This window comes from Electrona antarctica (genome assembly GCF_951216825.1).
Source record: "Electrona antarctica genome assembly, chromosome: 11".
In the NCBI taxonomy this organism is placed as follows: domain Eukaryota; kingdom Metazoa; phylum Chordata; class Actinopteri; order Myctophiformes; family Myctophidae; genus Electrona; species Electrona antarctica.
In genome coordinates, this window is record NC_136792.1 from 37,585,433 (window position 1) to 37,609,734 (window position 24,302).

The 24,302-nt window shown below is 43.0% G+C and overlaps 1 protein-coding gene across 1 annotated transcript in view; it reads left to right on the top strand.

The window, feature by feature from the left end:
- Positions 1–24,302, top strand: part of LOC306932140 (max-binding protein MNT-like) — a 33,298-nt gene that overhangs the window by 2,476 nt on the left and 6,520 nt on the right. The window contains exons 2-4 of the mRNA XM_079513842.1: positions 6,277–6,907; positions 7,360–7,401; positions 9,226–9,337. Of these exons, the coding sequence (XP_079369968.1) occupies positions 6,277–6,907; positions 7,360–7,401; positions 9,226–9,337 (785 nt within the window). The remainder of the gene's footprint in view (positions 1–6,276; positions 6,908–7,359; positions 7,402–9,225; positions 9,338–24,302) is intronic.

The window sequence follows — 24,302 nt, forward strand, 5'->3', positions numbered from 1 at the left end:
CTTTAAGGTGAATGACCTGGCAGGGCCTTAGCGTAATCATTAATGTACACTGTGATGATAAATAGCTACCAGGCTGTACATGAGGACATGTTTTGGTATGTGTATTTTAAACCTCCAGCTGCCTCCATTCATACCACCTCATGTGCACTTTGTTTTGACCTGAATTAATCTCTGCTGCAGCACACAGTGAAAGCAGTGTTGTTTAGGTTCGTGGGAGGAGAGGCACTATGGTTGTTCGTCTAGTGCAGTAACCTGGGAGGCATACCAACCATTTTCGGGTTTCTGATCCGGTCGAGACCGGATGACAACTTGCGTCATGTTGTAGTCTGGTTTGCACTGCAGTCATCAGGCCGGGACCACCAACCGGAATCAGAATTACCCAACATAGTTCCCCACGATCAAGGGTATCATAATTGTAGGGCCTACCCATGGAGTACTTCTTAAAGTAGTTCGTTTGGTACTGTATATCCATCATTTATTCCAACTCGTAGCGACTGGCGTGACTAAAAACAAATAGGGATGACCAAAGGAAAGTGACGCCGAAAAAAACGGAACAGCCTTATCGGAATGAGGGTTTTATATATTTATTTTACATTTTCATCTTGTCTAAACCACGCCTAGACCGGATCACAGGCAATTTAGGAACACAGACCAATCTTTCCTCTGAGGTGGATAGTCTGGTAACGCGTGGTTACTGTCGGTGATGCTATATTAACTCATTTAGTATGTGGGGAGCAACCCCCTCAAGGGCCTCTGGGGGTCCTCCTCGCCCGGACCACACTTTAACAACCACTGCCATAACCCATTAAAAAAGGATAGATTTTGGCTATATATATTCTATACTACAGCAACATACGTTTTTACAGAAAACTACATCTCTTCTGGGGGGTCCCTGGCACAAAACATTTTCACTAAAAAGGTTGAACTACTGATTTAGAAGGTATTTGTAGAATTGGCCTAAATGGCTTGGAAGTCTGCTGCAAGGAAAATAACCTTTTGTGCAGTAATATGCTGAAATGTCTTGGCTCCTTCAGCCCACGTGCAAGTAAAAGATAGCTCCCTTGTAATTGACAGATCTAACATTACTGCTGCCATAGCAACAGGACGACCCCTTCCTCCCCCAGCATCCACACATAGAGTGTGTGTGGGGGGGGGGGGGGGGGGGGGGAGCACGTGCTGTTGGAAAGGGGGAGTAATGTTCTTGTATGTGATTGGATATCACAGCCGTTGATGGGACCCAGGGATCATCCACTCCCCTCTCTAGTCAAAAGACACGAACACGTTAGTGCAGTGCATTTCTTTGTCTTCATCAATTCCAGGCAATTAGCCATGATGTATCTTTTTTTATTAAGTGCTTAAAACCCTACATACTTTGTTGACCGGGGTCCCCCAGGGGTCTGTTGTACTTGGACGCCTCCTTTTTCCCTCTCAACCAAAAACCTTTGAAGGAAATAGTAATTTCGTGATTAATACCAAGCCATGTTCCAAGGAGACTCAGAGGTTATTCGATGCAAAATAACTCAAACGTGAATGATAGCACAGATCTGACGCATCTTTCAGACATTTAATTTGCCTCCCTGCTGCGTGAGTGTGACGCATCAAATTCAGGGGTCAGCAATGTGTCCGTACACAGGCAGCAATGTGTCCGTACACAGGCAGCAATGTGTCCGTACACGGGCAAGACTTGTCTGTGGCAAGACTTGTCCATGTCCATACAGAACATGCATGCCTAATGACTGGGCCTTGGAAAATCTGTCTGAGCCCTTTATAAAAGCTTACATTTTAACATTACCGACCGGTGGATGATGTCACTGTCTCTGATTGTCTTTAATGCTTTGAAAAGTTCAAAGCAATCAGTGAATCACTAGGAAAGTGAAGTAGAAAGTAGACAAAAGTACAGAGATTTACAGCTATTTACAAATTGTTCCATCTACGCCTTCCCTCTCAGCTTAACCCTAGAACACTAACATTGAAATAGAAATTGTATGCGTGTCCTTCAGGATGCTCACTGATATCCTGTTTCTTTCTACAGGCAGGTCTTTGGTTGATTTTCACCCATCGTTAGTTTGGCATTGTTGTACTTTAATATTATTTTGATGAGAAATATTCTTATATGGAATGTATTGTATACCCACAAAATATACCCAACATTAGTGATGGTGTGACAATTTTCAACGTTGGTATTCTAGGGTTAATAAAAATAAAAATAAATAAATAAAATAAAAGTACAAAGGGATGATTAGTAACACCCTCCATGGTGTCTACTGAACTAGTATATTAGTATTTAATATAGTATAGAATGGCACTAGGTGTCACATGGACGGACCGCATCAGAAATGTGGACCTCTATGGGGACCTTTGTCACAGACAAAGTCGGAGAGAGAAGGATGAGGCTAGCAGGGCACTGCGTCAGGCACCCAGAACTTGAGGCAAGTAAATTGACCCTATGGGAGCCAACCCAGGGCAAAGCCAGGAGGGGAAAGAAGCGTGCCAACTATGTAGACGTGCTGCGGCGCGACAGCTTGGCTAACAACACTGCAGAGCTCAAGAACCTGATGTTGGATAGGAATTTGTGGAGGGCAGCGATCCAGGAATCCCGAGTTGGTGTTGGCTAGGCCTCACTCTCGCTAACTATTAGTATTTATGGTAATATTATTGACCACTCATTTTGTATGTCCGTGGCAAAACATAATCAATCATAACAAGCCGGCATGTTGATGACCCCTGATCAAATGATGTCCTTTACAGCCCCGAATAGAGGTAATTGACGAGGGGCTTAAAGTAGAGTTCTTCCGATACTGATTCCAGTATGGGAAAAGCTGCCGATACATGTAATTTATCACATGATGAGATTTAATTTACAGTAATATTATTTTTGAATTGATGTTGCACTACTATTTCATATTCTTACTGTAACAAAATTACGTACATATTTTACTCACTTGGAGCTGCACGTTTTCTATTATTTATTTCTAGATCAGTGGTTCTCAAACCTTTTAATTTCAACAAGGACCCCCACCCTCTGAGAGTAACAGACCTGGCTGTGTAAGGGACTATTTGGAACCACCTCCAGGAACCCAGATAGCCCCTGGACCCCACTTTGGGAACCACTGTCCTAGATTCTTAAAATTACACACTGGTATCGGATCGGTACTCAGTATGTCGACCGATATGCAAGTTATGGGAATGCTCATAAAATCCTCAAACGTGATGATAGCACAGATCTGTCACATCGTTCATTCGACATTCAATTAGCCTCACTGCTGTGTAAAATAAGTGTGACTTGTTCTTTCTCTACCGTACGCATCAAATTATGTCCTTTACAACCCCGAATATAGGTACGCTGATGAATGTTCTCCTTCCAGAAAGAGGCTTTGTCTGTGGCATTACGGAGCAAGCATAGCTATTTCTTTCCTTAGAGCCGTTCCTTGTCCTTGAGTACACTTTGGAGCTGAAAAGACTTCACTCCCCTTAGCTTGGCAAGCTGTCTGTGTCTGGTGCCAATCTCACCGCCCATCTGTACTAGCGGATCCAAGAGTGTTACCAAGTTCATAGATGTTTGTGTGGCAGCCAACTCGGATATCAAGACAGGCCCCACTGCTGATAGGATTTCCCATTTTGACACAAAAGATTTCTTGTTGCGTGCGCTGTCTCTCCTCCACTGTGCTAACAGTGTGTTTTTGGTGTCTTAGGCTCGACCACGAATGACCCAAGAACCTGAGGTGAATGCTGCTCTGTCTGTCTGTCCCGCCACACTGCTGATAGTGATAAGGGAAATGTTATACAGTATGTAGCGGTGTGAGCTGTTCCTATAACAACTTGCTGTGCCGATTCTACCAGAATGACACGGACTAATGCAGTGGTTCTCAACCTGTGGGTCGGGACCCACAGGGGGGGCCCAGATGATTAGCATAATATGCAACATAGTTTTCTCACTCAACAGTACAGCTACAGCTTTGTGAATGTTTGTTTTGGTTGTGTATGTCAGACTTTGGCGTTGATTGTAGTGACAGTTTTGATGCATCATTTTTTTAATCATAAGACCTGTACCTTTTAAAATGGTATATAGCTTGCCTAGGTAGGTGAGACACACTTTTGTACAAAAACTGCCGAGGTCCCGCCCGTGGGACTGCAGATTGTTAACAGTTGACAATTTAAGGACCTTTAAGAACTGTTAAGACATTATTAACACCTGAAATGAATTTGTTATTGCATCAAAAGTAATCAACAAACAAACTATACAAAAAAAAGCCAAATATTAACTAACAAGAATGACTCTCGTCATAATTGCCAGGTGCAGCAAAGAGACTATGGGATATATCTTGCACCACCCCTTATCCCTTATCCCTAAACTAATTTGCCATTTTTTACTATTTTAAAAAACCTTTTAAAATAGTTCAACTAGCCGATCTACAAGCTCACAATGTCTCGATGTAGATCGGCTAGTTGAACTAGGTTTTTTAAAATAGTAAAAAATTGCAAATTAGTTAAGGGATAAGGGTGGCGCAAGATGGAGCCCTATGGGTTTGATCTCCCATTGGCTTAGACTTGGAGGATATGGCTTCATGTTGCAGCGTTCAGAATATAGGTATCACATTGGCTTAGAGGCGCTAGAGCAGGAGTGGCCACACTTTTTGGACTTGAGAGCTACTTTCAAAATGACCAGCTCAACAATCTACCCTCCATTGCTGAAAATAGTTTAAATATGTAGGCTTTAGAATAGTGGTGCACTTGGAATGGGAAATAGAGGGGGAGAAATGGAAGGGTAGGGGTAGGGTCTTTTTGTATTTCATAATGCTACCGACGTTTGTGCACAGCAAACCAAATATTGCATTATGGATTTGAGCTGACAGGCACTTTTTGATGTCAATCAATCAAGTCACCTTTAATTCAAGTGGCAGATGCCAAAAATAGTTATTTATATATTTAAATTAAATACTGTTTAGGGGCATGTCACGTGATCTACCTGCACAGCCTTTTGGGCACCCCAGCGCTAGAGGCAGCCAATCATGAAAGTGTCTACTAGGTCCTCACAGAGCCATAGAGTAAACGACAACTCTTCTCTTCTACATAGACTTCTATTGTGAAGAGTGACAATGTCCTGGACCGGAAGTTGGCAGAATGCACTGGACTCAGGCAACAGCCCAGCTTTAATGATCTTAAATCCCTTTATTTTAGATCGTTTTTTAGTAATAGTACAACATAAACATTACAGAGACTTCAGTTGTCACTGTACAATACTTTAAACAGTTGTCATGTTGCACACATGCCAAAAATTGCTGATATTTGCGCCGCCCTTGTTGAAAACAATGTATTTCAAGCACAGTTTTCTGCCCCCTTAATGTCGTAACTCTGTCTTACTCTCTGGCTCTGGGTCCGACTCCTCACTAGTCTCAACATCGACTATTAGGTCGCACCTGGCTAAAAATGTGACGAAATCAGCTATTTTCAAAAAAAAAATAATCTGTGGAACTGAGTCAACAAAATGTAATGCCTCAACTCCTACAATTTCCAGTTCAAATATGATTATTTTGGGGGTTTCGCGGCCTGAAAAGGTTGAGAACTAAAAAACTAAATGAAGGACCAGTCAGTCGGGTCAGTCGGTTGACGAGTTGAACACAATGTGCAGAAGATTGCAGCACATCATTTGAGGCCGGCGGTTGGTTGTGCATTATGCATCGATTCTTGTCAAGCATCAGAGGCTGGAGCAAAGTCTGCATCCCTGACTGTAGTTTTATGGGGGTGGGTGGCGGTTCCTAGGAGTCGAGTTTCCTTTCAGACCTTTACAACGGCACAGTAACTCAAGCCGGTGTGCATGGTGGTATTATTGTGAGCCCTGCAAGAGTATACTGCTGCTTTTCTTCTTTTTGTCTTTCAGTTGTAGTGGTAATGGTGACCATTGTGAATAATGTCACTAGACCTTAATCCTTGTTATCTACCTCGCTCTCACATTAGCCAGTCAGTAACTGCAGCAATTACTGCTGTCTTTATAATCATCATCATTTCTCAAAACTTAGACGTTGAAATTCTTCTCTATGAACTGAACATCTAACAATTTCCCACCTATGAAGAAAGAATTGACATTATTAACCACTTAAGCTGTATTCATGCGTTTTTGCTTTTGTTACATTTTCACCTAATAACATGGCCAAAATGGGGACGCCAGCCAGGGTCAATGTGTGCTAACAGAGTTTAGACAAGAGGGTACTAGTCATGTGTTTATACTATTTCCCTCCGTGTGGTGCTGTCCTGATCACAACCTGGTCTGTTCCACAGAGGAGAATGAGTTGAGGGACAAGCTGCGTCTGGAGCAGCTGGCCGAGCACAGCATCAGCTACTCGTCACAGCCACTGCACTACACCAACCATGTGTTCAAAGCGGAGTCGGAGCCCCACAGCCAGCATCACCGGCCGGCCCCCATCCCGCCGCCGGCGCCTCCGCACGCCATACCCATCACCGTCATCCCCATGATCCCAGTGGTCACCTCCTCCAACCACACAACGGGCTTACCCTCTCGACATCATCACCCAGTGGCGCCGCTCCTAGCCTCCCCCAAGCGGGACCCCCACTCCCCTCAGGACCACCAGAGCGGTGTCACCCTCTCTCCGCCACGTCAGCCCAGCCTCTCGCCCTCGGCATTGGCGGTGAACCACAAGCAGCCACAGAACCTGCACCACCAGCACCACCTACAGCTGGTGTCTTCTCCATCCGCCAACGCTAAAACACAACAAACACAACAGCAGCAGCTGGTTCAGCAGCGTTACCCCGGGACCATCGTTTCCGCCCCCCAGCCGCACGCCTTAGTCACCCAGCTCCCCCAGGCCCTGCCCCCACAGACCAGCCCCGTCAGCCGGGGGAGCCCGCCTGACGACGGGCGTCACCTGGACAACAAGAAGAGGCCGGGAGGGTAAGTGTTTTGTTTTCATCTCTTTGGATTGAGTCAGCCATGTTTAATTATGACTCTGAGTGTGGTAGTACAGTACGACATCTGTTTAGTGTGTAAGTTCATGGCAGGCAATTGGATGCAGAAGTGCAGGTGAGGTGAAAAGCTGATATAGCGCCAGTCAAAAGCATTACGCCGCTAGTTGGCGCTTAATTAGCCCATGAATAAAAAGCACATTAAAATAATGAAAATAATCAGATATATCTTAGACCTATATAGTTGACTGGAGTCCCCCAGGGTTCTATACTTGGTCCACTCCGTTGTTTCCCTCCACATCAAGCTCTTTGCTGGAAATAGTGCTCACAGAATAGGGTTGCTAGGGTTCATGTTTTCGTTTTACTTGGTTTGATTGCCGTTCTTGTTTGGACAATTTGGATATTAGATTCCTTAATGTGCACCAATCTGTGCTTTTACAGGGCGGGCACAAGAGAAGTACATAACAAGCTTGAGAAGAACAGGTGGGTGCAGCCTCTCTCCTGTGTCGCCTTTACTTTAAAGGTAGGGTAAGTGATATATTTTGGTTAAAACAAACATTTTGTTCAGAGGTTAAGTCACTATATTCTGATAGTAATCATTGCTATATAGTGTTTGTTCAGTAACAGGGGTCTCCCTGTTTCTTCAGCTCTTTAATAAACAGAAAATTCCATATTTTCATTCTTCAGCTCTTTAATAAACATCATAGGTCCAAATACTTTTATAGTGTTCCAGTTTGTTTTGTCTGCTCATTTCTTTGTGTCATCCCTTCCAATTTCACTTGTTAAATCTGTATCCTGTGAGTTCTCTCCCCTGATTGGATAACATGTGTATCCTGCCCTGAAAATGCACTTCTGTTTAATAAAGAGCTGGAGAGACATGGAGATACCTGTTACTGAACAAACACTCTAGTCTATATTTAACAATGAGTACTATCAGAATATAGGGCTATTTATCACTTATTTGAACAAAAACAAATGTCACTTACCCTACCTTTAAGTGGAGATCTGATCGTTTTGCACAGAGAAGTTAAGATGAGATTAAGTGAACATGTTCTCTTTCAGATAGAGCAGATTCTGTGCAAATAGGCTGGACATTTATTTGTTTATTTTGATAGATCTCATAACTCGACTCTTCTATGGTTAAATAGTGGAGGAATATATTAAGGAACTATAATTTCAAGTATGTGTGCAATGTGCATGTAAATATTGATAGTGATCTCTCACACACTGCATCATGTCGTTAGACCAGGGGAAGATGTATTGTATACTCATTGCTGTCGGGCAGAAACATCTCATATTCTAACTTTTTGTGTCTTTTTCATAAATGAACGCCCTAGTTGACCAGTGACCATACTACAGCATCACAGAAGTATCAAAAGCAGCAGATCTGCAAGCTTGAAACGCGGCGAAACGCAATGCGTTTTGAGCTAGTAGATCTGCTACTTTTGATACTTTTGTATCCTGAAAATTAAAGGACCACTTTTCAACATCTCTTCATATAATTGGTCCTCACTAATGTTCATGATAAAACACCACCATTTTTTCCTACTCAGTCTGTGTCTCATAGGAGGGCTTTGGGCAGTTCGGACACCCTTCCACCAGTGACATCATCATTAGGCAGATTTTTTTTTTAAACAAGATTTGTTTTAAAATATATTTAGATTTGTATTATCGTGAGAACGATGGCTTCAACTTTTGCATTGCAACTTTTCAGGAAAAGAAAGCCTGCCGTTTCTATTAGCTTGGATTCACCATCGATGATGTCACTGGTGGACGGGTTTCTGAACTGCCCACAGCCTTCCTATGAGACACAGACTGAGTAGGAAAAAATGGTGGTATTTTATCATGAACATTAGTTAGGACCAATTATAGGAAGAGAAGTTGAAAAGTGGTGAAGTGGTCCTTTTGGACATATGAGTGTTTCCCCCCGACAGAGACGATATTTACGGTATCTCATCCATTTTAGCGGTGACATTATGCCGATTAAATTCATACAGCATAATGTAGCAACATGTTATATTTTTGAAAAGTATGAAACCGCATGAAAAGCATCTATTCAGGCAGAATCTGATCTGGACTCGTGGGCAGTACAAAACCAGATACAAGGCCATTGCATTGTACTTGTAATTTAACCGTGGGCTTTTATTTAAATCACGTTCACCCATGCTTCATTATGCTTCAGGAGGCAAAGGAGGGGAAGGACACACACTGACACAACTGTTTTCCTATAGGCTGCGGTTGTGTAAAAAAAGGCAGATATCTGCCCGACAACAGCGATATGGACCCTGTGTACCTTGTGTTCCGTAGGCGAGCTCACCTGAAGGACTGCTTTGACACGCTGAAGAAGAACATCCCCAACGTGGATGAGAAGAAGACCTCCAACCTGAGCGTTCTGAGGAGCGCCCTCAGGTACATCCAGGTAACCAATCAGCTCTTCAGTATCGGCAGCAGTGGTTCCCAAACTGAGGGTCGGGACCCAAATTATTCTGAGGGGTCCCCAGATGACTAGCATAATGTGCAACATCAACAGTAAACAAACACTCAACAGTAAACAAACCAACATACAGTAAAACGTGTACAGGGTTTCTGCACATTTTGAAAGTGACAAATGACTTAAGACCCTTTTAATTAATAACAAATCCGCCAATTTGTCAAATATTATAAGACAGAGGCAAACATTGTGAAAATACCCGATCTACAAGCTCACAAACTAAAACAAGAATTGTGATTGTGCTTATCAGGGTGGGGTGGGGGGGTCCTCATAAGTTCAAATATGATTATTATGGGGGGTCGCAGCCTGAAAGGTTTGGGAACTGTTGGTCTACAGTATTCTTGTGTTTGTGTTCCAAGCCTGTAACAGTATTGCACCTCACTGTAGTGTGGAACTTTTAGACCAATCCCCCAGGAAGCTCCAGGTCACTCAGATCTGACGGTCACCACGGTCTAACACAGTAAGGCCAGGCGACCGGCCCTTCGCTGTGTTGGCACCAAAGTTGTGGAACAAACTTCAAATCTCTTTATCATGTCAACACAGTGTAGCTGTAGACTAAATAGATAAACTTAAATAAACTGTTTCATGTCAAGGAGTATTTTTGGACATATTTCTATCGTCCATAAAGTCCAAAACACTGCTCAGCAAAAGATTTCACAAAACAATTGTAATACAGTGCCACCTTTTTTGATGAATTGAACATGGTGGACCCTGTTATAAACAAGTGTAATGCTTAATTGGGTCGTCCACTCACAGTTAACAGCCTTTGTATTGAGTTTGTGCTTGAAATGTACTGTAATTCTGCAAACTGTTAATAAAATTTTCAATCAATCAATCAAACCTTGAAATAATCACAGACACGCAGAGTTGCCAAACTTGCTAAGGTTCAGTTCAGTCTGATCGAGCTGCTTGCCAATAAGGTCTTGGGGTTAGGAAGACCTAATGCACAGCTGTAGTACATTTACACTTGATGTGGGCCAATAAGGTCTTGGGGTTAGGAAGACCTAATGCACAGCTGTAGTACACTTAAACTTGATGTGGGCTCATTCTAGTTTCTGCCTTTACAATGTGTTTTTCGACCTGATATCCCCATTAATTTTATGCCAATTCCCTATTTTCCTATTTTTCTTCCACAATATTTCCTTCCTTTCTTTTTTTCATTCTGCTCCACTTCCCTGCACACCTGCAAATCTGTCGTTCTTCATTAGTGGGGCTGTTTTTAATGTGACTAGTAGAAGCACAAGTAGAAGAACTGTAGAAAACACTGTAATTCCATTACAGTGTTGTTTTGGCAACATTTTGGAATGTATGAGTAAATGACTCATTTGTTGGATCACGTCACTGTAAAACCACGAGCCTAGTAAACTGTTGGTACAAAGGTCCGTCATTGGCCTGATTCAACACCTCCAATGATGTAGCCAGCGTAGTTACGTTCAACTGCAATGCATTAGTGCTATGTTAATTGCACATCGCTTGAAAAGTTGTACATAAATTACCCCCTTTCTTTCACATTGGGGTAAATGAATGACTTCCTTCTAGATGGGAGGGAAATTTGTGTAATTCATTCAGCGTTATACATATTTATTACACAGCTTTTTGAACTGTATTCTGATTCGCCACTCATAAGTGTGGTACTGTACAGTGTGTAATAAGTGGGGTACTGTACAGTGTGTAATAAGTGGGGTACTGTACAGTGTGTAATAAGTGGGGTACTGTACAGTGTAATAAGTGGGGTACTGTACAGTGTGTAATAAGTGGGGTACTGTACAGTGTGTAATAAGTGGGGTACTGTACAGTGTAATAAGTGGGGTACTGTACAGTGTGTAATAAGTGGGGTACTGTACAGTGTGTAATAAGTGGGGTACTGTACAGTGTGTAATAAGTGGGGTACTGTACAGTGTGTAATAAGTGGGGTACTGTACAGTGTAATAAGTGGGGTACTGTACAGTGTAATAAGTGGGGTACTGTACAGTGTGCCAGACTTAATTGGGAAAATAAACCTGAACGCGTTTATTTTAAAATAATGACCGGCTCACTGTGCACAATCCCTTACATATTGTCTCTGTCGGGTGGAAACCTCATATGTCTAAAACAGCTAAAGTATCATATTTTGTATGACGCTGTAGTGTGATTAAGTAGGACATTAAGTGACCATAATGGACATAAGCTACCCAGACAAACACAATGCAGATTGGATCTCCTCAGAGAGAGTAGGTTATCCCTGTGTGCGTGGGGCGCCAGAAGGAAACTAGGACAGCACCCCCCCCCCTCCCCAGCACCGCTGCACTCAGTGTGTCGTGATCGAATCAGCCTCGGCCCCACACCATCAACACCTGAGCAGGACTTAAGTGTACTTAAAGCACATTGCCTGGGAAACAAACGACAAACAGACCAACCAAACAGGCCAATGTGCCATTTTTTTGTCGTCATGTCTAGTCATTTTTTTAATGGCATCCGGTATCTGCAGTTATGTGGAAAATGTTTCCCAATTTGTAACCTAAACAAAAGGTCAAATTGGCCATTGTGATTTTGGGGGGTGCACAATTACCTCAAGAACATTTCTATAATATCACTTACATGCAGATAACCCATTTCGCCGACCAATTGAAACAATTTAAAACATATTTGCGTAGTATCTGCACTTTGGCTTTGTAGGGCAGCATGGTACGATAGAATAGGGCAGCATGGTACAACAGAATAGGGCAGGTTTGTGGAAAACGTGATTAGAAGTGAATTGTGGTTGGGACATAATTACATGCTATATTGTTTACGGTGTGTGTGTGTGTGTGTGTGGGTGTGTGTGTGTGTGTGCTACTACTTGGTTCCGGGCCGTAGTGTTGAGATGAGATCACACATTTAACTGGTGTCACATGTTCACTCCCATGCTGCCTGCGTATAGTGGTCAGTCTGATGCTTGTGGCACTGCTGTGAGAGAAGCAACGCTTTGAGGAAAGAGGAACGCAGAAGCACATCCTGTTCTGTTCTACTCTGTGGTCCTGGGGCTGATGCACACACACACACACACGCACACACACACACACCCTCCCTTTAACGTTAGGGGGTTGGGGGGGTTCACGGTCTATGCAGTTGACCAAAGGAGAGGCTTGAACAAGCAGCTTTAGGCTGAGCGTAACATTTCATTTGATTTGATTCGTCCTACCTAAGTTCTGTGCTCTTCTGCGAGCGAGGAGAGGGTCTCTGAGTGCAACCCCCGGGCTCATGGGAAATCCTGGATTCTATCCGACTCCCACCCAGAGAGGGCCCGGGCCCCATGCCTCGGCCAAGCGGCCACATGTTTTTTTCGTGTTTTTTTTTAAGTCCTGTTGACTTGTTTTATTCCTTCCTGGTTTCGTGCAATTTCGTGGAAGGGAATGACTCAGCAAATTCTTGCGCTGGGCTGCACTGCAAACCACACAAACACACGACAAACAAGAAGGGGAAATGTCTTCAGTTATCTCACACACCACTTAAGCCCTAATTCAAATATAACCAATATTGGAGCTTATAGATAGGGCTATTTCGGGAAGATTTGTAATAAGTCGGGAGGGGTGTCTTCAGCATAATTGCCGATACCGATGTCATCAAAATAATGGCCGATAGATCAGTCTCCATGGCTCTAAAACATTTTAAACCTGCACGGTTTTTATTTATATGTGTATTTGTTTTTTACTACGGACTGTTCTTCCGTGGCTCTTGCTTGTTCTCATTGAGAACTGCAGGCGAAAAGCTGGGCTGGCTGAGGCCATGCTGTAGTGTAAGCCCTGTCCTACTAGAGCTCCTCCTCCTGTCTATCTCTCTCGCGCCACCGACCAAGTGAGCGAGCAGCCCGGCCACATGAGCAGCAAGCACATGGCTAGCCTGAGCCGCGTGACGTCACCCCCCACCCCCTCCACTCCCCCCTCCCCCTGAGTAGACTGAGAGGGAGACTGAGGCATGGGGCTGGCCGCGTTGCCAGATTTCCCGGGATAAATAAGCAACCCAGGTCTATGAAAACAAAGGAGCGGCTGTTATACGCCACTTGAGCACTTTCAACCTATGTGCATCGGTTATTTGGAAATAGCAAGCTTGCAACACATGTCACATCGGCGCATCTGCTATTTTAAAAAAAAAAGTTCAATATTTGGAAAAACATATTTGAACACAAAACTTGTATGAGATGGCACAAAAGACAATATATTTTCAAATGGGGGTACACGGACAAATACATTGACATTCCTTAACATGGAAATGTTAGAGAACCACTGGTTTCAACAACATTTAGGAAGAAAGTCCAATTATCAATATTTACATACAAGAAACTTTACAGAGAAGGAAAAAAAAAGGTAAAAGTCGCTTATAATAAGCAGACACGGCAGCACTGAGGGCTGGCCGTACCGGTGTGGTGTGCTGTGCTGTGCTGTGTTGCCAACAGGCGGGGCATCAGTGGACACGCAGTGGTAAACACGAGGCTCCATTTCCCATTGAACCCTGACGGAGCCAACTGAACCACTTTCTCCAGCATTGTGGCTCAACACTGTCTCCCATGTAGAGAGAGAGACCCAACCAGAACAGTCAGAGATGCTATGCTGTTTTGTTTGTTCAATACTTTCTACTTTCTCAAACCTTTCATGTCCCCCTCCCCTAAATTAAATGTGCTGAAGTGATATTTGCTGCCGTTTAGAATAAGTGTTAAATAGCGCTCTATTCTGTTGTTATAGTATTCTGTTTGTTCAGTAACGGGTCTCCCCGTCTCTCTAGCCTGACTTGAACATTTATTTTCACAGTTTACTTAAAGGACCACTTCACCACTTTTCAACTTCTCTTCCTATAATTGGTGCTAACTAATGTTCATGATAAAATACCACCATTTTTTCCTACTCGGTCTGTGTCTCATAGGAAGGCTGTGGGCAGTTCAGAAACCCGTCCACCAGTGACATCATCGATGGTGAATCCAAGCTAATAGAAACGGCAGGCGTTCTTTTCCTGAAAAGTTGCAATGCAAAAGTTGAAGCCATCGTTCTCACGATAATACAAATCTAAATATATTTAACAACAAATCGTGTTTTAAAAAAAATCTGCCTAATGACGATGTCACTGGTGGACGGGTGTCCGAACTGCCCAAAGCCCTCCTATGAGACACAGACTGAGTAGGGAAAAAATGGTGGTGTTTTATCATGAACATTAGTGAGGACTAATTATATGAAGAGATGTTGAAAAGTGGTGAAGTGGTCCTTTAAGAGCTAGAGTCTAGCTGTGAAAATACATGTTCAGGTTAGGATACCGATTTCATCCAATCGGTAGAGATAACTCAAAATTGGAACTGAAACACCGAAACACTGAAACTGATGAATGGGTTCTTTATTGGATAAAATTGGTATCCCGACCTGAACATTTATTTTCTGTTTACTAAAGAGCTGGAGAGATGGGGAGACCCCTGTTAGTTGTTACTGAACAAACTCTCTAAAGCAATGATTACTATACTAATATAGAGGCTCGGTTTGGACCACCAGAAATATCACTTTCACCACCTTTTAAAGCACTATGTTATAACATGTATATTGTATAAAAAAGAAGCACTCAAAAATAAGTAATATATATATTAGGATAACTTTCACCTTTTTAATGACGCATTCAAAATAGGGGATGCCAGTTTGCAAAAAAACAACAACTATATACTGTGTAAGTGTGTAACCTAGTTATTCTGATCATTGCGTCTGGTTGAAAATTGATTATCACCGTATCTAATTCATGCCTAGTCCCAAGTGGCCTGGTTACCCTGAATACTAAATTACACTTCTGGTTACCCTGAATACTAAATTACACTTCTGGTTACCCTGAATACTAAATTACACTTGTACTGATAGCTTGACATTTTCTGACATTCAGTCTGAAAGCGGGGGAGGAAACATTGCTGTTGAACTGTGAAATGAAGGGTGGTTGTAGGGTTATACAACATATCTCTTTGGGAACCAGGGTCGTGACGGTGCGACAACAGGGTTTTGAATCCCTGGTAGGCAGGCTTGGAAGTAAGTGGGTCATCTTCTTATTCAGTGGAAAGTGATTGAGGCCGGAATAAGAGAAGTCATAACTGAAGGATTGAATTGTGTGTATGAGTTTTATTCCATGTAAATATGGGTTAATAACGACTGTATTAACCAGCCCTGACATACTACTAAAAGTATTGTCTCTTCAGAGTCTTGCTGTTTTCTAGTTCATTATTAGAAACAAATGATTGATTCAAGATTATTATCGTTGCATATCGGTGTACAAATACATACGCAAGATTACATAGCCCAAGCACAATTATTTTGTTATGGTTCCTCAGACATTGTTGCATTAATAATAATGAACAAATAAGCAAGAACAAAGAAATTAAATTAATAGTGGAACCTACAGCACACTGGAGGTAGTTGAAGGTTCTGTGTGCAAGGCTATGCATCATGTAGTTGAAGGTTCTGTGTGCAAGGCGATGCATCATGTAGTTGCAAATAGTTTGAGGTGATGAAGTTTGTTGTTCAAACATGAAAATCAGCAGATAAATTGGCAATCAGTGCAATAATCCACTTTCGAAGACTCTCTTTTAAGAGTAAACTTATGTGTTTTTGCCATTTAAAACTGTACATTTCTGCAGTTATTGTTTGCTTAAGTCATACGCATTTAGTTGTTTGTGTGTGTGCAACTGTGCATGTAAGGAGCAAAGTTGCATAACTCTGAGGAGTTATTAAAATATAAAGGACCGCTCATGCCACATCAATATCACCGCCGTAAGGCATACAATGGCATGATTGAAAGAGTTGTGTTACTAGCTGCAGAGTCTGCCAAATAGAATGTCCAGACGGACTTTTAGCTCTAGCAACATCCAGACCAAAGGAACGTTAGGATCACTTACTCAACCAAGAACACATAATTGGGGAAACTAATGAAGACATGTTCACGCATGACCCCAAAACAGTTTTACGGACAAATATTTGATTGTTGAGTCAGTTCTCCGTTGCAGCTTGGAGGCACAGTAATACAAGGGTTTATGGTTAGCAGCAGTCACAAGACGTGCATGCAGCCGTCCGGCTGGTCAGGCAAGCAGAATAGCATGATGGCAGCTGTGGGCCTGGAGGGAGCTTCAAGCTCTAGTCTAATGCCTGAATACTCTTGTCTGTAAGATCCATGAGAGCTAGATAGGGTGGAAACCATGTCCAAATCTGTTAATTTTCAAGATTCAAATTCGACCAGCTTGAAACGAGTTGGTTTGTGCCGTGTTTCAAGCTTGTGAATCTGCTACTTTTGATGTTCACAATGAACAAAGACTTAGTTTGTCTTCAACCTCAACCTGGGGTTAATATATATATATATATATATATATATATATATATATATATATATTATTATTTTTGTTATGGCTTTTTTTGTTATGGCGTTCTGGGACCAACAGAAAACAAACAAATCTTAGTTTGACACATTAAATGATACATTTAAATGATATAGCTGTATCGGTAGCAGTAGAAAGAAAAATGTTACCTGTTGAAATTGAACTTTAAACTAGGGTTGTAGCCCCGGATCAGATGGCATTGAGACTACCTACTGTATATTAAATTGGCTGCTCATGGTTTGATGTATGACCTACTGTAATAGACCCCTTAACACATTAATTGCTTTTGACGGAATATTCCGTCATTTAAGATCCAGCCGTTGTCTCCCTTTGATGGAATTCACAGTCATTTAACAAATTCCGTGCTTTATAGTCTAAATAACATGTTACGCTTACTGCCAGTGTTTACAGTTACCTTTGAAGCATCAAAGCGTCCCAATTCTACCTCCTTTATGATGAAAATCCGCTTGAAAATAGTCCCATGATTTTTTTCTGTGAGTGAGTAACCCGGATATGAATGGTAACATGGTAATCTGCAGTATTCTGTTTTACCATTGAAGGTGTGTGTGTGTCATATTACACACACACACACACACACACACACACACACACACACACACACACACACACACACACGTACGTGACACACACACACCTTTCTCCTTACATAAAAACAAATAAACTGCTTGATGATTATCAAGCAATAATAATGACCTCTCTGCTCTGCCTCGGGATCTAATCATCCTGATTAGATAATAATGTCTCAACCTTGCCATCAATGATCCCTGGCATAATTTATAGTGGCTGTATTTTGTCACCCCGCTCTTCTATTAAGACATTTAGATCGGGTCAAAGGTCATGTCTCACCTAGACACAGGATCTGACACCAATTTTGACCTGAAGGTCAAGATTCAATTTATCCCCTGAGTGTGTGTGTGTGTGTGTGTGTGTGTGTGTGTGTGTGTGTGTGTGTGTGTGTGTGTGTGTGTGTGTGTGTGTGTGTGTGTGTGTGTGTGTGTGTGTGTGTGTGTGTGTGTGTGTGTGTGTGTGTGTGTGTGTGTGTGTGTGTGTCTGATGAGTTATTAAAATATGAAGGACCGCTCATATCACTTAAATATCACCTATGGCAGGGATGCCCAAAAGGTAGATTGCGATCTACCAGTAGATCAAGAAGGCTGTGCAGGTAAAGGTAGACCACATGGAATGCCCATGTAAATATATATAATTCATATGTGTGTGTGTGTGTGTGTGTGTGTGTGTGTGTGTGTGTGTGTGTGTGTGTGTGTGTGTGTGTGTGTGTGTGTGTGTGTGTGTGTGTGTGTGTGTGTGTGTGTGTGTGTGTGTGTGTGTGTGTGTGTGTGTGTGTGTGTGTGTGTGTGTGTGTGTGTGTGGGTCAATGAGAGGCCTTTGTAGGTCATACACATACAGTGTATGTTATGTGATTGTGACCTGTACATATAATGTGTAAAAAAAATAAAAGGGGAGAAAGTAATATGATTCACCCCAGAGGATGGCGGGGGCGGGCGGGCTACCCTGCAATGCATTTGTGAAATGTCTGCAACGTGGCTTTTTGGCTGCCGCCGGCCCTTTAAGAAAGCCCCCGCCTAGCGCAGTGTGTCTCTGCCTGGCTGCTGCAATTGTGAGTCAGTGAGTACAGCGTGTACAGGCTGCCCCCCCTCCTCCCCCCCTGCGGGGCCATGTGCTCAGCACTCCCATTGCTTGTGATGGTGCCTGAACAGTGTTTACCTAACACACACACACGCACACGTTTGTGTTACTATACTTGTGAGGACAGCAACATGTTACGGCGACGCATGCACGCACACGCACGCATGCATACACACACACACACACACACACACACACACACACACGTCTGTCCTCGTGCACTGCTCTACTTCTTGTCAAACACAAACAGGATCTCTAGGCGGGGCCTCCTCACCTCTCCTCCATGAAGAGGAAACAAAGGGTAATTGGAGCCCTGCCTCCTCTCATACTAGCGTTGCCTGCTATGACATGACTACCCCACGTTGTTCATGCTTTTGGCAATACATAACAAGGTGATACATAACAAGGTGTCAGCTAATGCACGCTACATAACCTATAGCTTCTTACTAGTACTGCCCTACTACTAGTAGGAGGGGGGCAATCAGAGGCAGGCGGGGTCTTTACGCACCCCAGCGGTGCCGCGAATGACCACACCCATGGCCCAGCCATGGCCACACCCACCAGTTCATTAAGTATAGCTGTTTTTCACCTTAGCGCCACCCACCTGAACCCACCTGAACCTCACCCACAGCTGTTGTATGATAATAAGGGGAGGGGCTGATTTTAGTGTGTCACTAAAGCGGTGTATTTCGATTAGGCCTTTTGACTCAAAGTCTTTCAACTTTCAGGAAGAAACCAAAAGACATATTTGCATATTATAACCATACCTGGGTTTAGATTAGAGTAATGTTAACTCCACAGACATGGACACATACAAAATGGAAAGTACAAAACTATGGCCCCCCATCTTAACGCCCTACTTGATCATAGTAGCGTCACACAAAAGCATAAAATGTAGCAGAATCCTCGAAACACGAGCTTGTAGATCTTCTACTTTTGCTGTTTTTGAATCCTGAAAAGTAACAATTATGGTTTCCACCCGACAGACGAATAGCAAAAATAGCCTTGCTGGTGTTTTCATCAGGATAGAGAGCAATTACTTTAATACTTAGATGCACATGACAAACATGACACATGTTGTACACTACACACCCAGCAACATGGTGAAAACCGGGACAATTTACTAGTGAATGTTGGAAACTGGGATCACATTTTTTGCATGGACTTGGGGAAGCCCAGCTTGACTGTGTTTAGTGTTTTGCAGCGCAGCCCAGTTTGAAAGCGGGACAGTCCCACTGGCCTAAAGCAGAGACGTCTGGTCGGTGTAATATAGTTTGGGTCAGCTCAGACCCAGCAGCATCATGCCACTGACTGCAAGGGGGTGGCTAAAGGCCACGACATGCATACTAACGGAAGCATATTTTCACGTGCGTTGGGGTGAGGAATGCACGCACGCTTTTTACTCTCTCCAATCTCCATGCATAGTTTCAAACTTGTATAATTGTACATATACATTTCTCCCCCCCTCCGCTCCTGCTGTCTCGCCCTGCAGATCTTTTAGAATCTAATGTCAGAGTATGGCACTTAACTCAGCAAGCACTCTGTGTGTGTGTGTGTGTGTGTGTGTGTGTGTGTGTGTGTGTGTGTGTGTGTGTGTGTGTGTGTGTGTGTGTGTGTGTGTGTGTGTGTGTGTGTGTGTGTGTGTGTGTGTGTGTGTGTGTGTGTGTGTGTGTGTGTGTGTGTGTGTGTGTGTGTGTGTGTGTGTGTGTGTGTGTGTGCGCGCGACTGTGCGTCATGCCTGATGACTCATAGTCGGTGGCATTCACAGCTGTGTACAATGCCACACTGCCTGCTGTTGCATGTGGGCAGGAGAGCAGAGCAGTGAAGGCATTCAGGATGAGAGAGATAGTCTTGTTTATTAGCATGAATCCACAATGGGCCAACATTTTTTATTTTCCTGCAGTATTAGTCTTTCACTGGTTCTTTAGGTGGGTGGGTGTGTGTGTGTGTGTGTGTGTGTGTGTGTGTGTGTGTGTGTGTGTGTGTGTGTGTGTGTGTGTGTGTGTGTGTGTGTGTGTGTGTGTGTGTGTGTGTGTGTGTGTGTGTGTGTGTGTGTGTGTGTGTGTGTGTGTGTGTGTGTGTGTGTGTGTGTGTGTTAATTAGTATGTAATGCCTCATTAATACTTCAGATCAGCTTCTTTTTTTTCTCAGTGCACGATGCACACAAGTATAAATTAAGTATGTGAAATGCTCGTAATTAACTTCGTAAAAAAAGAACTCATACTGTACAAAGTGTACATGCACATCATCAGAGCTGATAGACAATGAGGTTATAGGGGTTTCAGCTGTTGCCATAGCAACAAAAAGGGCCACTTGACTTGAGTACTACCTAATTTGCCGAAACTCAGAAGCTGCTTTTTTGGCACGTTGGAGACAGAAGTTGTGGTGGGGGGGTAGTGTGGGCCGGGGGTGGGTGGTTGATTGGGCGTGCGTGCGTGGTTCGTTTCTTAAAAATAATATTTTTCATTTTATTTTAATTTTTTACTCGCATGGTAGAAACAGCCTACATCCAAATCCAACGTGCACGCGGCCGCGCGCGTGTTTATTAGTCGTTTTTCTACTCAAAATGAGACAAAGTACGATGTTTGGGAGCTTATAAAACATCAATCCCCTGGGCGATCATCCACAGCCTAAAGTGAGGCTACACTACAGCTGTGGAGGGCTACACTTCATGGTTGGGCAGGGGGCTCTTCTTCTTCTTTGGTTTTTCGCACATTTCACTGGCACTGGCCTCACGATCCCGCCTAGGGTAACGGAGAGGGAATGTGTTAAAAAAGAAGAAAAAATAGCATGTAGTAATAATAATTATCATATTGACCTACTTGCTGTCGTGGACGAAATTGGGTTTCAGCTCAACCCAGCGCATCACAAGGAGCACGGAGCAGTTAGGGTTATGTGTCTCGTTCAACCAGTCACATTCCACACATTGCTGGCCTGGAATCGTGCCGGGGACAAACTGGGAAGTGGGGGGGGGGGGGGGGGCGTGGTTCCCCATGCAGGCAGGCTCTTTCAGCTATGCTCTGCCCCCCCTAAGCTCAAGACGCTTTGAGATCAGCTGGTTTTGCTACTTTTGTTCAAGATCAAATACAGACATGCCCGGCAGCAAGGAGCTGTCATAAACCTGTGGAGTATGTTGTGTTTGCATGGTTTGGTGACTACTCTCCCAGTGGGAAGGGGTCCAGGACTAACTGTGGTCTAATCCTGGATCAGGGCTACAAACAGGTGCTGAATTAGGCGGGTCCGGCCTTTTGTCCCTCATAGCTATTTATACGTTGTCGATGTCGCTGTGCGAAACCTTTAATCTCCATACGCTATTTTTTTTTGATTATTTATTTGTAGATTAATAACCTACTTTGTCGTACAACAGTGTCAGGCAAAAAGGAAATGTAGTTATGTTGACTATATTTGCTATTTTTGAACTATTCTGAAAGTGAAAGTGGTCGTCTGTGGGTTTTATAAATATTGAACCAATTAAAAGTATTAACTAGAGCGTTATGACTACCTAATGATCTACATTGGATTTATTTGAACACAGATTATTTTTTTATTATTATTATTTATTTCTTCCATTCACTGAAGTTTTTTTCTTTTTTGTATTTATTTTTTCCTCTGGTAAATTAACGTCCTACTTGATCATGCTACAGCGTCACACAACAGTAGCAGATCCACAAGCTTCAAATGCGGCGCGAAGTGGCGCGTTTTGAGCTCGTAGATATGCTACTTTTACACACACACACACACACACACAGCAGGTCTCTCTCGCATTAACAAATAACTAATCTTGCACGCACGAATTGCTCCATGTGTGACATGATGCACTCCCATACTCCTTGTTCATCTTACCATTAATTCTTAACAGGAAGTCCAGCCTTCGGGTAAATGCCTTTTATTATGGCTTGTGAGTCATTCAGCCGCCCGGAAACAGAGCTTGTGCAATGCTTTCACACATTACAGCCCTGCCTAGAGACAGACAGTAGGACGCTTGTGATTTCAAGGACGTTCTAGACTTTTTCCTTGTATATCTTGGGAGAAAAATATATATATATTTTTGAGTGGTGCAAACCACTCCTACAACTGGCTTTGTACCCGTGTTTGTTCGTACCAAAAAAACGAGCATGGTTGCTATGGTTAGCAACCAAGAAAACGAGCATGGTTGCTATGGTTAGTATGTGACATCACTGACATAGCTGATCAGACTATATAAGACCTTGCACCACTCAGTTCACACGGGTGTGATTTTTTAAATCTGTAAAAGGTTCATCCTCCTTATAGTATTCCGGGGGGAGAAAGACTCAAGTCTAACTGATGCTCAGCCCGATGGTTTATATAGATTATCATTGGAGGAAAAAGTCACAATCAATGACAGCTGTTTTGTAACGATGGGAACTCCTTTTGGTGTTTTAACTAAGCATTATGTTATACTTTAGCTATTGAAAAATAGCAGATCTACAAGCTCATAGCGCGCCACCGAGTGGCGCGCTACGAGCTTGTAGGTCTGCTATTTTTGAAAAATCGTGAAAATGCGGCACAAATCTTTGAATATATATATTTCAGAATTTTTTTAATTTCGATGTCAGACCTAAATGGGTTAACCAGTAGTGCCACACTGAGGACTTTCAGATCTGGGGAAAAAGATTGAAGGCAGCAATAGCTGTATAGGTTTCACTTCCCGGGTCAAACTTGTACTCATCTGGCTGTGTGAAGTCATACATTCTGTTATGATTTCACAATGTTTGAAACGGTCCGTTCCGTTTGAGTTTTCTATTAAATGTTTTGTTGGACTGCATCTCCCATGCTTTGCTGCAGTCTTCTTCTGGTACAGGGGGAGTTCCACAACGACACACACACACACACACACACACACACACACACACAGACACACACACACACACACACACACACACACACACACACACACACACACACACACACACACACACACACACACACACACAAACAGAGACAGTCAGACAGACAGACAGACACACACACACACACACACACACACACCAGTTTGTTTGGATCTCCTGTATCAGCTGACCTCTTACGGGAAACTGGGTCACAGAGAGCTGTTGCCTGGAAGAACCGCCCACTTTCCATGTTTGACTCCACCTCCCTGCCCTCCTCATCATGTGCAGTTTACTCTGAGTCTGTTGTTTTCCTCCCGTCAATTGGGGCTTTTGTAGCAAAACCGTTTTGTTTCAGTCAGACACAGAGTTTTATAACGTCAATGTTTTGGTGTCCGTTGTTGCTGTTGGGCAGAAATCTCTTATCTCCATATTTTACTTTGTGTGTTTTTTTTCCGTAAATTAACACCTTACTTGGTCATACTACAGCCTCACATAAAAATGGCAAAAGTAACACATCGGCAAGCTCGAAACGCGACACATTTCGAGCTTGTAGAACTGATACTTTTGCTGTTATTGAATTAAAATCCTGAAAAGTAACAGTTTTGGACATATCGTGAGGTTTCCACCCGACAGAGACGTGTTGCTCCTTCCCTCTTCAAGTGGTCTAATAATGATCCGTTTAAATCCATGACTTGAGAGAGTGGTGAACAAACATTTTATTTGGACCAATCTGTATCTTGATGTAATGTAATGAACGCAACTGCGGCGGTTGTATTTGGTCTCCCTGTTCTTTCATTTATTGACACATTTAGACCACTACTGGTTGGATGTGGTATTGCTTGAAGGTCGAAATGTAATTTCTTCCTTCAGCCAGCAGGCGTATTCTGTTAAGTCATTCTAAGGCCCTGTACACACATATCAGACGAACATGCTCTGTTCCGTCCCTGTTTCATGGCCGCCTCAATGCCTCAATGAAGTGAGTGGTACTGTACTGTACTGTACTGTACTGTACTGTACTGTACTGTACTGTACT